At 42.8% G+C, this 17,091-nt stretch overlaps 1 protein-coding gene across 2 annotated transcripts in view; it reads right to left on the bottom strand.

Moving 5' to 3' along the window:
- Positions 1–17,091, bottom strand: part of PODN (podocan) — a 429,517-nt gene that overhangs the window by 61,756 nt on the left and 350,670 nt on the right. For both annotated transcript variants that reach the window (XM_086952453.1, XM_086952454.1), the window contains exons 6-8: positions 14,274–14,430; positions 10,710–10,825; positions 6,256–6,913 (exon numbers count right to left, since the gene is read on the bottom strand). In XM_086952453.1, the coding sequence (XP_086808579.1) occupies positions 6,256–6,913; positions 10,710–10,825; positions 14,274–14,430 (931 nt within the window). The remainder of the gene's footprint in view (positions 1–6,255; positions 6,914–10,709; positions 10,826–14,273; positions 14,431–17,091) is intronic.

Genomic DNA, 17,091 nt, shown 5'->3' with positions numbered 1-17,091 from the left:
TTCCATCTATCGAACAAACTACAATTTGATCTTTGCTCAAAATGAAATATCATCCTTATTTGGCACTGTTTCTGAATAATTGAGGTGTAGATTTGATATGTATTGTACTCTCGACTTATTGACCCTGATTACGAGGTGATCAGTTAATTCCAACCTGTACGTAAACCCGTATTTATGCACAGGTCAGAATTATGAGTTAAAAGGTATTTAACCCATCCGATAATTGTCGATCACAGGTGTTAGATCCCTCACACTTTTTCAAACCTGCCGAAATTTAACAGGGGAAATGTGCATGGTATTTACTGGACCATGAGGATTTTGGTGGATTAAACACCAACATCTGCATGTTATTTTCCATAGACTCGTAATAGGTGCTATTTGTCGCACCTGATAAATAGCATACCCTATGGTATCTTTATTTATCAAGTATTTGTTATCTGGACCTTAAACTGAAATTTTTGCAAAGCAACATATAAACGTAAGAAAAGAAATAAGAATGCACAAAGCCACGTACCTCTTAAACGCAGTTGTTCAGAGAATTGGTATACTGTAAACAGTGGGTGTTTAGGCACAACTCCTGCATTAACAGTATTTAAGGACTTTAAGTTACGCAGCGGATAGTGCCTAGATGTCCTGAGTTACCCCTTTGTCATTTATGAAGCCACTCAAGCTATACACCAGTTGCACGCTATGAAACACATACCTTTGCAAAATCTTGAACAAAACCTCTACTGAACACGTGATACGCCTTCTGAAATAATTCTACATGGCCTTGAAATAAAAAAAACTGTTTTCAAGGGTGAGTAGGACTTTATTGAAACACCCTTACCTAGAAATGTTCTTTTATTTCCTATGGATAAGATACAATATCTACCTGCTGATTGAATGCAGACTTCTCACATCCACATGTTGCTCCCAAAAGAGTCTACAAGGCCTCTGAAGGTCTGTCTGTCTTTTTCTTGCAGTTATTATATATTCAAATGGAAGGAAACAGCTAAGGCGTCATTCAAGGGGTGGCTCAACTGGATAACATATCTCAGGGGCGCAGACAGTATCGCACTACGGAATTCTCCCTGGAGACCAGCAACCAGGGGAATGTGGGCATCGCTGGATGAATACTTAGACCCCCACGAACCCCTGTGAACACAACTGTACAAGGGCGAACGCCCACAAAGCAACCTCCAGCAGGCCAGATTAGAGATGCGAGCAGGCACTTCATCTGGTGCAATACCCTTCTCCTCCTCTTCTTGTTTCTCCTTCTTCTTTCTGTCTATCTATCTCCTCTCAATCACTTTCATTCGTATAGTAGGACAGTGGAAAGAGGGGCAGCCAAACATGTAGACCTGGGCAAGATCAGCCAGTTTGTGTTGTTACCCCGCGATGGTAAAGCGAAGACAACTCTATGTGCTAAAATTTCTTAATAAAATACTTTGAAATTAAAAAAGAAAATCGTACTATTAGCTGCATAGAACTGCCCTGGATATTTTGGGAGTAACTGTGATAAAATAAAGTGAAAAGGCTAACACAAATGTGATGCAAAACATTGCTTTTAGGTGCATGTGACGTATTTTCAGCTTTATACTTTTACATTAATTTATTTTAATCTATGTCTTAAACTACAGTTCTCACAATGCTGCATAATGGCCAATTTAGGCTTCTGTATAAAAGTGGTAATTGAAAAAGGACTCCATTACCGTGGGCAAGACTTATTCTTGTTTTTGAAAAGCTTCGATGTGATTGTTTGCCTACATAAATTGCTGTGAGACACATTAATCCCTGAAGTGCATTATTTTCAAACAGATGTTCACAGCCACTTAATCTGTGGGCTGATACCAGGGCCGGACTAGGAACACAAACCGGCCCTGGCAATTGAGTCGGACCGGCCGGGATGGAGGGTGTGGGGGAAGATTGCGCATGGAAAATACTGCTGCTGTTTTTGTTACAAGAGACCAATATTGCAACCGGTCCCCGGTAATAGCGAGCATTGGCATAGCCAATAGGTCTCGCTTTTTGGACCCTATAAGTATTTAGTTATGCAGCAGAATATCCTTGGTGCAACAACACCAACTGTTGCATGGCTAAACACTTAAAAGTTCCCAAATGCGAGACCTATTGGCTATGCCAATGCTTGTTTGTATTGTAGCTGCCATTTGACCAGATGTCAGATATATGATATTCTTGGGCAGCCCTGACTTCTACGTCATCAGTGCAGTTTCACTTATAAACATTGCTGGTCTCAAATATAACAGCATGCTGAGGGCAGGCAGTTTAAACGCCAGGGCTGTCTAAAGGTGCCATATATGACTTGGGGCTACTTGGCAGCCATGTGCTTTTGTAGAATAGGGTGCTGCATAACCTGGCCTGTTTCCTGTTGAACTGGCTTCTGCAACCCCTTTTGTGTTTATGCTGTGTGCTTTACTACTCTCGTGTGTTTGAGTCGTGTGTCTCAGAGGGCTCAGGTTTACTGACTCTGTGGAAGGGGCTCATTCAGGCCAGGTGTTTGCTATTCATTGTAGGATTTGTAGTCCTACATTTATATTTGGCTTAACAGGACTACCGTTTTGAGAATATCGTAACGTTACCCACCTCAATGGTACTCATGTTATTGACCTCAGAAATATGAAAGGCTGAGTGGACCCACTGTGATTTGAAACTGTGGCTGTGAGGCCAAACACAGGTTTACAGGGGACGGGGGCACCGTAGTCCAGACCTGGTGCTACTGCACACCTCTGTGTGTGTGTGGTGAGTTTTATTTGCTTCTGCATACGGTGCTGTGGCATGCCTGTGCTTCTGTGTAGAGTGTGCTTGTTCATGCATTTTGTGGGATTATGTTTAGTGTTGTGTGTGTTTGTGTTGTATATACATTGTGCTGCAGCATAATTGTGTTGTGCCTGCTGTGTTTTTGTACAGCATGTGCTACTGCATACCTCTATGTGTTTTTGTTGTTGTACAGTGTGCTACAGCATGCATGTTTGTTTAGTTCCTGTTGTGTTTTTGTGCAGCGTGTCTACTGCACACCTGTGCAGTTGTGTTTAATGTTCTATATTTGTGTTGTGCATATTGTGCTTTAATGTGGCGTGTCCTGCTGCACACTCCTGTGTTTCTGTTTGATGTCCTGCAGCACACCTCTGTGTTCGTGTTAGCACAGTGTGTGCTGCAGCACGCACGTTTGTGTTGTGTGTGCTGTGTTTGTGTACTGCGTGTCTGCTGCACGTCTCTCTGTGTTTGTGTTGTTTGTACAAAGTGTGCTGCAGCATGGCTGTGTTGTGTTTCTGTACTGCGTTTCTGCTGCACATCTGTGTGTTTGTGTTGTTTGTACAGAGTGGGCTGCAGCATGGCTGTGTAGTACCTGCCTGTTCTGTACAGCGGGCCGCCTACACACCCCTGTGTTTGTGTGGTGTGTGATGGTGCAGATGCACCACCCCACCCCCTGTGTGGCCCACCCTCCTCGGGCTGTGATTGGTGCACAGACTGCTGGCTGCACGTTTCCGCTCTGAGAATTGCCTCCCAGCCCTTGTCACTTACTTAAACTCTTGAACTCGTGTGGGTTAAAAGCAGCAGTGACCACGCCAAGTCCTGGCAGGGGTGAGAGGGGCGGGGGTCGGGGGGGGGCTGGTGAATTAGAGGGCGTAGGGAGGGCGCAGGGTCTGCGGATGCCTGCTTTGCGCTCAGCTGGCATGGAAACCATTTATGGAGGCCTTGGAAATAGTATGAAGGGTGGGCCATAGAGTATAGAAGAGGTCACATTGAGGTCAGTGATAGTACTTTGGTGTTAGAGGGAGTTTGGGGGCATATATGAAGGTACACAGAGACACAAAGGAGATGTGAACCTCTAATTCTAGGAGGAAATGTAGGCGGAAATGTATGAAAAAGAGACTAGGGTGGGTAAGTGCAAACGGGTGTCTGTGGAAGGGCGAATGCAGTTATCCGGGGAATTAGGTTAACAAGCATTGGCCGCGCGGCTGTGAAAGTGACACAGCCGCGCAGCGCGAAAGTGAAAGTGATCGCGATCAAGTTGTGTGACTGAGGAAAGACAGAAGGCGGCTGTGCTGAAAAGGAAGCAGATGGCGACTGCGCGCGTGCATGCTCGCATGAAAGCAAGCGATAGGCCACCAGGCAGCACTTTGAAAACCCTGATTACTAAATGTCTCGGAGCAGGGCATGCGCTGGTTCAGCGAGACCTAAAAACAGCCCCTCCGGAGTCCAAAACCGCCCCAATCTAGCGGTCTGCTGGGGAAATACTCGGTGCCCGCTGCAGCCAGTCCGGCCCTGGCTGATACTAACGCTGATGAACATTCCCGGGAGTCAATGCCTGAAACCGGCTGAAGCACAGTAGCCAAAGGCTGACAGGGACTGCCTAAAGCCCCTCCCTGTACACTCCAAAAAGATCTGGACAATGCACTAAGGATTGGTCAATAATACACAGATCAATGATTAACTGGTGGAATCTCTAATGTCATGTACCAACAGTAAACCACCACATGCACCTTTTGGGTTATTATTTCATTTTGTAAAATCCTGTTTCCTTGTTTCTATGTAATTTTATAGAGAATAGTGAATGTAGATGTATGAGAGGTATGTGTGAGAGTATGTATGTTAGCAAGACACAATACTGTTAGGGGCACATTTGTTTCAATTGCACTTTTTGAAACCTATAAAATGTATAGTGAATATGTATCAATTTCTGATTGTGTTGTTATGAGATAAAATAAAATGTATACATGTATAAATATCTAAAAAAGTAAAATTCAAAAAAGACAAAAGAAAATAAAATAAAATAATGTTTTTGTAATTTTTACAAGTCTTGGCTTCTATCTATAGCATCCTTTCTTATGTAAATGTTTTCTGGATAAATTCTTGTGACAAAAGCAATATAGGTCTCTTAAGAGGTACCCCTTATGCCTACTGCCTAAAGCCCCTCCCTGTATATTTATATCTGTGTTCGTTTTGTGTATTGTGTTGTGTGGAGTGATGTGTGTTGCGTGATGAAGCTAAAGTTGTCTGTAGGCAAGACCTAAGAAGGGCATAATTCGCTGAACTGCCAACAGCTGCATGGACAAAGGTCGCTTGGCTAAAGGAAGAGTGGTCATTGTCTTCTTTTTTGTGACAATATTTAGGTCAGTTATTCAATTGCTCCATTAATTATATAACGGGACAGTGCAAAATATCACAAGTTAACAATGAAAAAGCAAAAAACAGACATTTACACGTCATGAATTTTGTGTACTCACAACTGTATCTTTACAAAGGAATCTATCCATATATCAAGTAGAACTAGACACTAACACTCCCCAAATCAAGCAGCCAAAGACATAGTTAAGCCAAAGAAAGCAAACTCATTCACACATTTAATATGATTTTTTCACAGTTCTTACTAGGCACTCACATACCTCAATACACATGCCATCAAGAGTTAAGTTTTTAAAATACAGGACCGATGCAGTGGTGAAGACACGAGGAGGGGCAAGCCACACAAAAGAGAACATCTTCCCTAATCAATACTGCTACTTCTCCTACCTCCATAAACTCTTCCTGCTTTGTCCCTCCATTAACTCACAATAAATACACAATGCAGACTTGACTTCAATATGTATTGTTTCCAATCACACACACACCTTCAAACTTGACAGCATGGCTAGGATTTCAAGTGCATAATTCATAAAAGCAGTTAATGAAGAAAGTGGTAAACTTTGCCCAACAACAAGATTATCACAAAACGCTCTCCACAACTGCTCAACCTAAAACATCACCAGAGCCTGACGTAAAAAGTAGCCAGAGTCTTGTTATTTCTAAGGGCTGTACATAACTGGTGTTACTATGATTACTATCTCCCAATAAAATAGTACTCATTTTTCCACTTAGGAATGCTAAAAGAGTAAGGTGGTCTAGCCAGGATTCAAATTACTAATCTGCTGATCACACTAGAAGTACTTAGTAATGGTATACATCTTACTTTCGATGGCTCTCCACACAAAAATCATAAATCACATATGTAATTGTGGTTCTCAGTGACATGTTCCACACTCATGCAGTACAGGATTGCAAAAACCCAGGCATATGCTTTCAAGATTATTAGATGTCAGGCCCTCTGGTGAGAACATTACATGCTGATTGGTTTGGTGACAACAACACACATGTAAATATATTTCGCTTCACAATATATCAGGACAAAGTATGCTGGGCACAAACTCTACAGGAACACAACACATTACTCCATCAGTGCAAAAGACCCATAGGGCAAAGTTACACGTTTACCTGAAGATTGTCAAGTTCGGCCCATGCTCCTGTGTAGATGGAGTTGATCTTCAATTTGTTGTTACCCAAGTTGAGTTCCTTCAGTTTTGACATCTGTGAAAGAGAACCTTTGGGTATAGAGCTAATTTCATTATTCCTGAGCTTCAAAATTTCCAAGTTCTTTGGCAAACCCCAGGGCAAAAGTTTCAGGTTATTGCCAGAAAGATCTAACGATTTAAGCACTCTCAGTTTGCGGAAAGCTTCACGGTGAATTTGGGTGCTGATGATTTTGTTGTAGCTCAGGTTTAGATCCTCTAGGTAGTAAGTAAAGGCAAAGTCATTTTTGGAAATCCCGGTTATCAGATTATGTAAAATCATAAGTCTTTTGACACGTCGTGGTAGCCCACTCGGCACCCTTTCCAGCATGTTGTTATACAAGTGAACAGTATGCAACTTTTTCAGGCCTTGGAAGGCTTGAGGGTGTATTCCCTTGGCCCTTAGCTTGTTGTTGTGGAGCAGGAGATACTCAAGATTTCTAATCTGAGTGAACACATCAGCAGGGATAGTCCTCAAGGCATTTTTCTCAAGATGTAGCAGGACTATGTTTCGAGGTAAACCAGAAGGGATTTGTGTAAGATTATTGTTGGATAAATCCAAACATTCAAGGCTTGGCAGGTGCCTTTAAAACAAAAAACATGTCAGTGTACATATTAGTCTTTTCCTACCACATAATGCTGTGCTAGTGCTTGTTCACTATAGCATAACATATACATTAAACGATGGACCATATTACAGTAAGAGTGGACTGTGCCCGTTTGTATTGCAGCACACATTTAACTAGGGGTGCCATGCAAATACAGACAGTACACCCCATTGCTGATAATGCCCTGACCAAAGAGCAGAAGCAAACTTGTCCTTGGGGCAACGGAGTATGGAAAAATGGCACCCAGCCTGCACTTTAAAGAGGGACAGAGATTCCTCTACAAGCGGGCGAAGAAATGACTGCGCCTGCCTGCAACTGGATGTCTGATGGGGTCAATAGGACTCCCTTTCAAAGGGGCACCCCACAGGGTACACATATTGTGAGCCACTTCATTCTAGCACATAGTCATTGCACCTCCTGACAGGCTCTTTGTCTCTGTGCCTGCATCCATAACATGGCGGTGGTGCACAGGCAAAGTTAGAGCCTCACCTGTATGAGACCACATCTGCAGTAAATGAAGAAGCACCCCTTTAGGATAGAACTTCTGCTACTTGTGTGCCAGTGCTATCTGTATTACAGAATGAGCCACGCAAGTGTCTGCAGCCCCTTCTGTAATTCAAAAGACCCCTGGGGCTCAAAAAAGTTGGCCACATGCCTGTTGGACCCACACACATTGTATGTAATGTGGCCCCAAAAAACATGAATGAGCTTATCATTCATTTTTCAGCTAATTTTTTAAAACATGCCCCTATGCAGAAATACTGCTTCAAGGCTATGATTTATAAGTGGCTATTAATGCTACTTCTACTGAAAAATGGAAGCTGTCCTACCGTCCACGTGCACTTTCCACTGTCTCATTTTGACTGTAGGAGGAAATGGTGATCCCAACAACCCCCAACTCCAGCACAGAGAAAGCCATCGAATTTACATAAAGACTCTGGCAATTGCATGGCACCAAATCCATAATCTATGAAGACAGGCCTATAAACCATTGTGGTCCAGCACAGAGAGCCCTTCTAATGTCCCGCAAAGGCTTGAAAAGTCCTAGCCCACCAGCTACAATTGTAATTGATGTCATTGTAGCATCATGATGGGAAAATCCTTTTGTCCATTACTTCTTAACACAACAAAGCCACTAGATCGCATGTTGTATATTATATATCCCTTAGGAGTCTACCTGAAACAATCTACTACTGGACATACACAAACATGTGACAGTATGCCCTCATAGTTCACCAGGTGTCATGCTTCATCACAGGACTCCCCATGCTCTCCTAAAACATGGTTTGATGGAGAGTGGACCTACACCTGAAAACAGGGAGGCCCTTCAACCTAAGAACAGACCCGTAATATATAAAGATTAAAAACAATGTGCCATCCTATGATAAAGCATAACACCTGGTGGTGTGTGAGGACTTTCCGTCACATTTTGTGCATGTCCAGTAGTATATTGTTTCAGGTAGAATCCTGTGGGATCTATAATAAGAAAAATGCAATCTTGGGTTGCTTTCAATGCAGTGCACTTCGTGGTCTTGCACAAAAGTGTCACCCGAGAAAAAGCAGTTACATTTTGCAGATTCACACTATTTATAGGAATACACTTATCTAACACATAGATGCATAGTAGACTGGTCAATGTAACATCATCTGTTATACAGTTCTGATCAAAGATCCATTTAGTTTCCACTCACATTTGACGGACCTATACCTTCTTAAGTCTTTACATACATTTTCCGCCAAGCGTATAATTCAGCAATAAACTTCCCTCTTCCCTCACTGGGATACTTTAGAAGATGACAAAGATGTTTTTGTTATCTCCTCTTTCCACATCAAATGCAGTATGCATTCCTCTGCAATATCTCACCTTCTTCCCATCATCTTCTCCTATTGGAAGAAAACTGGTCTGTTTGTCACTGCACCTAATAAGTGAGCATCTTGCAAGCATCCTAGTTCCCACTACCCTTAAAGATCGTGAAGTACGCTTGCATCAAATAGACTCTTCTCCAAGACTGAACCCTTCCAGCAGCAATGAAACCTAGTTGTAATTAACTTTCAGCCTGGACAACAAATACTCCAGTCTGCCTGGATACCTTCTTTTGTTAGTAAGGAAGATGAGAGTTGAAACCGAATTTGCACAATCGATTGTCCCATGAATTTAGCATAGTACACTCAATAGCATCTGGGAAGATTGCCTTCTTCCTGCTTATTTACATATGCTTATTTATCAGTGCCTCAAAGATTGTACTAATCTGACGCCAGAACTGAACAAACATCTTAGGGACATGATATGGCACTAAAGCCAGACCCAGATTGCCTGAATAACAAAGGTATGATTCTCCAGATGAGTGGCCTCCCCACACCAACCTCAGAGATTACTACACCACCCTCAGAGAACGCTTTTGACCCTCCCACAAAGCAGATAATATGTTAAACCGTACAATCTCCATGAAGACTTCCTGCACTACTAAAACCAATCGCTCATCATCTGGTCAAGCCACTGAGAGGTACCCTTCTCCTAAAACTGGAGCACTTAAGAAAAGGTAAGCCAGAACAAATTCCAACCATTCCCACACAGGTCTTCCTCGTCATCATACCAGGCGGGTAGAATCCATACAATATTTTTTCCACTCACCGTGACACTGATGCTCTCATCTCCCACTAAAAATGCATCAAACTCACCATCAGAGGCCCCTTATCTCCCCTATCTATCAAAAGAAGAAAATTGAACCAGCTCCAATGTACATTTCTCCTTTTTTTAAAGATGAGAAAAGCCTGGCACTTGAAAAGCTGGACACATGATCTAACCTGCATATTAATTTCACACCATTTAACAATCATACAAAGACAATGTCACTGCACTATAACTAAATAAAAAATCAAACAGATATGGTTTCATTTAGACAAGTGCTGTTCCAGATGGTAAAATATTGTCACCCCCTTCCTTGGCATAGTAGCTCATATTCACTAGCCATTACTGATACATTTAGCAGCTTTATTTAGAGATCTGATCAAATGTCAGTCATTTCGACAATGATAAGGCTCACAATATGCTATCAATCCCATCCAATCTGACCTGAGAAAGCAACTCCCAGAAGCCCTCAAGAAAGGTTAAGTACCCATCATTAATCATTTCATTAGGGATGTGGTATTTTTATCTATAGTAAAATAAGGGAAATTTGTGTTTGCCAACCATTTGCAGCTATACATCTGCTAGCATAAGGTACTTAGAGACAACTAACCAAGCTATTCCAATGGTGCAACAAACTCTCTCAATGCAAGTGATGTGTTAGTTATTCTTTATGATTGTAATGTCCACCTGCTGGCCATGTGTTATCTTTTAGTGTCATTTGACACTATTACCAGGGGTCACTATTCTTCATGACCACAGTAATTGAAGCTTAAGACCCAGACTTGTTCACCCCTTAGCTTAGCTTACATCTGATGCACAGATAAAAACCTTCAACTCTTAGCTTCTTTTCCATATTAGACTGCATCAATATTTGATAATACTTCCTGTCAACTTTCTGGCTAATACAACTCCCACCCACAGTTTGTCTTTTACAAAAGTAAAAGGAAAAAAGATTTGTCACACATATAACTAAATGAAATTGTAATCAGGATTGTAGATTAGAAAATACCGTATACAGGCATTAGTACAACATAGCAGGACTTGTAAAGTTCTCTAAGCAAGATGATACTTTTCTGCAAACATAGTGCAAGCGATTACAACCATGGTTGCAGAATCAACCTGTCACTGGAGGAAAAGTCTTACCAGAAAGTTTCATTATCCATGCCTTCATTCGTTAAAAGATTATTCTGCAGGTAAAGTTCCCGAAGGCCTCTGAGATGACTGAAGGCCGCTTTTGGGATCTTCTCGAGTTTGTTACTCTACAACCAAAATTAGCATTTTCAAGTTACAGACTGTAAAAATATTTCAATTACAGTTGTTTATGAGTGGGATAATTGGTAGGCAAATAATGGAATTTGATGACAGACTGCAGAAAGCGCATAATGCTGCAACCAAATGTATCATCCCCCCGTATGTGAGAAATATGAACGCTACCTTTTGGTGACAATGATTAAGCCCAAGATTATATTAACTATATAAAAGGCTTGCTCGTCTAAATGTCTACTCTGCGTACAGAAACAGCATCTCATTAAACCAGTCATGTGGTTATGAAAGTACTTTTGAAGAATCCTGGCCATCCAATCTTTTAGTTCAGCTTTCTTGATGACCCTGCTTTTCCCCAACTGATTAAGCAGTAATGAGACCATTGATGGAGCTTGTAGGTTAAACTAGTTAGGAAGAGGCCCCACAAAGGTAAACAATCTTGTGCCTAAAATGATAAAAGAACGTTTCTGTGTGGAATCGGCACTTAACTCGTAGCCTGTCTCAAGAGACAGTTTTTTTTTCAGAGAATGAATGTGTGTAATATACAGAAGCACCGAAACATCATTAAATAAATTCATGAAATAAAACAGTTAATATTCCCAGAAGAAATTAGTAAAAAAAGGTATTTTTTTTTTAAACAACACCGAAGTAAGAAAAGTTGGTTAAAGAGATCAGAAGATATTATTTTTTGAAGTCACAGTTTAGAAAGTCCATAGAAAACAATTGGGAATATAAAAATCTTCAGAGAACTCCACTAGGTTAGATATTTGGCTTTTGCGTTCTTGCAAGAGCTTCAAACGGCTTTGTAGAAAGCTTTGAGTAGGATCAACTAGGAAATCTTCCCTGCTCAATGTGTCTCTTTGTAAGGTAGACTTGGCACCTTAGACCTTTCCTCCAGGAGTTAAAAAGAATGTTTACATCCCAACTCCACAAAAAGCTGAATATATTCTTTCTGGTCATTCACAAAGGTTCCACGCTTTCGATATACAAGCCAATAGATAGCAGTGACTGGCACTCTTCAAAAGCGTTTAATAACAAGGGCTCAAACTAAAATTGAGTTCTATTGGCCAGCAGGTTCTTCTTCCAAGATGTCCTCAGTCCTCTTCTCCCTGTGGAGTTCCATAAGATCAGATTCTCTGAGCCAGAGTATGGTCTTTAGGATAGTCAGAAGGAAGCAGGTTTTCTCAGTCCTTCTTTAGGTGCAGGAAATGTACTATCCACATTCTCCTCTAGTCTTCCAGATTCCAGTAGCATTTAGAGTTGCAGGTGATATGTAGATGCAGTGACTGGGCGGTGACCTTAACACTATTCCTTAAAAATTCCCACCCTGTCAACTCCTATATTTTACAGCACTTCCATTTTCTGGCAGGAGCTAGTCTAGGAAGCACCAGTTCTGGGTTTTGTAGCAAGACTGAAAAGAGGCTCAAACCAACTCACATGTTTGATGTTCCTAAGCAATGATCTGGGCCTGTCTTTTTTTAAATAAACACCGCTTTCTGTTCAGCAAGGAGAAGATACTTCAAACTGGTCACCTGTTTTCCCCCTTTGGGCTATAGAGTGAGGTGTCAGTGTGAATATGGTAAGGTATGCTGTGGTTAAAATCATTCCTCTGCCAAGAGCTTCCTTTGGCTTGCAATTGAGAATACCTGAAGGCCATGCCTGGCTTTCTGTCCTATAGTCACATTTCATGGTCTTACCGAAATTGCTCTTTCAGTAGGGGGCTTTTGGTGAAAACTATAGTCCAAATTTATAATTTTTTCATTCTGCGCAATGCAGCAAGTCACCTTGTTCATATGTGCTGCGTAAAAGGGCAGAAATGTGCCGTATTTAACATTATACAGCACATTCTGATCCTTTCAAAGCGCTGGAGAACTTGTGGCTAACAAGTGCCATCGCAGGCACCCTTGCGCCATTGCGCAAGGGTGTCTGTGATGTAGGCAGGGTTGTTTTTGTTCAGGGAAGGACTCCTTCATGCATAAAAATAATCCAGAGAGGCATGTCCTTTCTATGTAGAATGCAGAACATGTAGAAAGAGTTAAAAACGAGGAGAAATACAGATATTTCTCCTCGTCATGCTTCAGCTGGCATACCATTTTTATGCATTCCCAGGTCTACCACTGATGGTAAATCTGACAATGCACCAAAATCCATGGGTGGATGCATGGGAACACCCACGCTGCACCCATGTAACACTTCCCTGGGGCAGAGTAACGCAAGGCACCAATTTGTGCTGCCTTGCATTACTCTAGATTGAACAAGTCATGCAGGGCCATGCAAGGTGACCTTACATGGCTTGATAAACTTCACTTAGGTTTTGCATTTCCCTTACGCCCCCTTGAGTGGAGCAAGGGTGATGCAAAACCTTGATAAATTTCGCCCTAGCTGTACAGGTACTTCACACTTTCTGTGCTTGCACTTGGTTGGGGAGAAATCTTCTAAATCACTGTAGAAATTAAAGGCCCGCTCCAGCATTAAAGGCACGCTAAGGCTATTAGAACATTCCGCCCCTAGAGGGCCAAATGTTCTAATTTGTAAAACAAAGGCCTCAAGGAGCCCTAGGTGGTTGAAATCCCCTCGGGCTCTGTGAGGCCTATGTTCACAGCAACAGCAGTGAACAAACATTGGAATGTTTATGCTCTGGGCACTCCATTGTCTTCAATTGAGCTCCCAACATTCCAATGTTTTAATAAAGATTACAAAGATGGTTCTTTCTGTTTCAGACACTTTTGTCCATTTAGAAGGACCAGTCAACATTCGCTTCTCCTCTCAGGTTTGGCGACATAAACGTGTCAAATCTCATACTTTATGTCTGCTTGCGAAGCTGGTTACGAAGAAGACAAGAGGCTATTTGTGGAGACCTACGCAACTTGGGGCTACTTAGCTGAGTGTTTGCTTATGAGGTGGCTCCCATGATGCAGTACGTGTGGCCTTTGTATCATTGCTCGTGGATGTAGTAGCCAGACAGGGCCAAATTTGTGCTCTGGCTCTCAACATGCCCTTGCTCCTCCTAATATATTGCTCCGTGAAGGCTGTACTATGTATTTACCCTCTAGTAAGTCCTATCAAACACGATCCGCACCATGTTTTTAGTTATTGTTTGATGCACCCTTAACATTAACAACACTGTGCACCCTTAATATTAATCTTGGCACAGACGAAGATGTAGCCTCCACAGAATTAATCTGTCGAATGATGGAAGGGAATAACTTATTCTACTGCCCATTTTCGTGGAATTGAAAAGCACAGAAGTACAGCAGATTGTGATGTAAACATGCCTGAAATCTGAAACATCTCGCATGAGGTAAAAATTCATAGATTTGCTGGACTATAACTGTTATTATCATATCTGCAATATTTGCAGAGGGAATTTGATTAATTCAACCCTAAAAATCAGTCCTGTAAATACATGAATGCACTCTCATGCATGCAGCTTGCTTTTGTTACCTTGAGATGTAGCTTGTACAAGGCTGCAGGTAGATTCTTTGGCACATGCTTCAGGAAGTTGCTGGACAGTATGAGAATTTCCACATTGTCCGACCCATTAAACATGTGCTCAGGTAAACTGGCATCAGAAAGTTTATTGTTATGAAGGTACACAGATCTTAAAAAAACAAAAAAACAACAAAGTATGTTACACCAAACATTTCAGAAATCTGCAAAACGTATTCGAACAAAATACATTTCAAACATGTCCACTTGCAAACTGTATAAAAAGCCCCTCTAATTCTCCAAAGTACATTTTGATTTATCACATTGTCTGATATTATGTGCCAATTAAATGCACCAGGAACTTTGGTGACAATTCACAATGATGTTTGTGAATTAAACTGTATCCTCTTCCGGATTGGCAGCAAGTGAAGTGCTGACAAAGCATGAGTAGATGAACTGCATTCTGTATTACCTGCAGTCGGTTGGTAACAGATTTGGGACTGCCTAATTAAAGGGAGTTCCCGTAGTCTAGGAGTGAGTTGATAAAACCCTGTACTGCTATTCTGAGTAGCTAGACTGGAGGCCAGCCAAAAAACTTTCTTAGAGCGCGAAGAAGTCAGAAACAACATGCTGCCAACTGTTTCGCCTGGACTTCCATAGCATCTCATCAATCCAGAACCCTAAGCTCTTGACTGATGGAGCAGGTGCCGGAAGCAGTCCTAATTCAACTGGCCAGTTGAGTATATTCCAGAGGGAGGGGTTGTTCCCTACAAACAACACCTCTGTTTTATCTCCATTCAGTTTTAGATAACTGTCTGACATCTGGTTTGTAACATGCTTAAGACATTCATTCAGCTGCTGTGAGCTGTTCTTAATGTCTGCGGAGATCGAGGCGGCAATCTCGATGTCACCTGTGCACGAGACAAGAGCATACACATACGTTTGTACAATTTTTGCCAGTGGGCGTACATAGTCAAGTCAAATGATTTATATAGCGCACTACATACCCAGAGGGTCTCAAGGCGCTTGAAGAAGGGTGGGGGAATTACTTGTCGAATATCCAAGTTTTAAGTTGCTTTCTGAATGCTAGGTGGTTCTGAGTGAGGCGAAGGTGCGTGGGAAGTGAGTTCCAGGTTTTAGCTGCCAAGTAGGAGAAGGATCTACCTCCCATGGTAGTTTTGTTGATGCGAGGTACTGTAGCAAGGGCTTGGTTGGAGGATCGTAGTTGGCGGGAAGGGGTGTAGAAGGAGAGTCGTGTGTTAAGGCATTCGGGTCCAAGTTCGTAGAGTGCTTTGTGTGCGTGGGTTAGGAGGCGGAAAGTAATCCTTTTATTGACGGGGAGCCAGTGGAGGTTTTTCAGGTGACCCGAGATGTGGTCTTTACGCAGGATGTCTAGTATGAGTCTGGCTGAAGCGTTCTGAATGCGTTGGAGTTTTTTCTGGAGTTTTGCGGTGGTACCGGCGTATAGTGTGTTTCCGTAGTCCAGGCGGCTCGTGACCAGAGCGTGGGTGACAGTTTTTCTAGTTTCGGTGGGGATCGAGCGAAATGTTTTTTTGAGCATGCAAAGAATATTGAAGCAGGATGATGAAACGGCGTTGACTTGTCTGTACATGGAGAGTGAAGGATCCAGGATGACGCCCAGGTTCCGTGCGTGGTCCGTCGGGATGGGTGCTTTTCCAAGGGCCTCTGGCCACCAAGAGTCATCCCAGGCGGAGGGGGAGGTACCTAGGATAAGGACTTCTGTTTTGTCTGAGTTCAGTTTTAGTCGGCTGTGCTTCATCCACTCGGCTACTTCTTTCATTCCTTCATGTAGGTTGGTTTTGGCAGTGTTCGGGTCTTTGGTGAGTGATAGGATCAGTTGAGTGTCATCAGCGTATGAGATGATGTTGAGGTTGTGTTGGCGTGCGATGACCGCGAGGGGGCTCATGTATACGTTGAAGAGGGTGTGGCTGAGTGAAGATCCTTGTGGCACACCGCAGATGACTTCAGTGGCCTCTGACTTGAAAGGTGGGAGGCGGACTCTTTGGGTTCTTCCGGTGAGGAACGAGGTGATCCAATCCAGTGCTTTTCCTTGGATTCCGATGTTTCTGAGGCGCTGTAATAGGGTGCTATGACAGACTGTGTCGAAGGCTGCGGAGAGGTCGAGGAGGATGAGGGCGACTGTGTCTCCATTGTCCAGTAGAGTTCGAATGTCGTCTGTGGCTGCGATGAGGGCGGTCTCAGTGCTGTGTTTGGCTCGGAAGCCGGACTGTGAGGAGTCGAGGGATTTGTTGGTTTCGAGGAATGCGGCGAGCTGGTTGTTGACAGCTTTCTCGATGACTTTGGCCGGGAATGGAAGGAGCGAGATGGGGCGGTAGTTTTTGAGTTCGGTGGGGTCAGCTGTGGGTTTTTTCAGAAGGGCGCTGAGTTCGGCATGTTTCCAGCTTTCCGGGAAGGTGGCGGATTTGAAGGAGCAGTTGATGACGTCTCGGAAGTGTGGTGCTATGATGGAGTATGCTTTGTTGAAGATGTGGTGAGGGCATGGGTCTGTGGGGGATCCTGAGTGGATGGAGTTCATCAGACGGATGGTGTCCTCAGTGGAGATTGGGTTCCAGTCATTAAGGATGTGAAGGGGTGAAGGTCCTGCAGAGGGTTGGGTGGGTTGGTCTCCGGGTCGGTTGTCGAAGCTGTTGTGGATGTCTGCGATTTTGTTGTGAAAAAATGAAGCTAGGGAGTTGCAGAGGGCTTGAGAGGGGGTGATGTCGTTGGAGTTGGCTGAAGGGTTGGTAAACTCTTTGACGATGTTGAATAATTCCTTGCTGTTGTGGGCGTTGTTATCTAGTCGGTCTTTGAA

Source organism: Lissotriton vulgaris, chromosome 1_1, assembly GCF_964263255.1.
Source record: "Lissotriton vulgaris chromosome 1_1, aLisVul1.2, whole genome shotgun sequence".
NCBI classification, from domain to species: Eukaryota; Metazoa; Chordata; class Amphibia; order Caudata; family Salamandridae; genus Lissotriton; species Lissotriton vulgaris.
The sequence above is the reverse complement of the archived record's forward strand: the minus strand, read 5'-3'. Positions and strand labels throughout refer to the sequence as shown.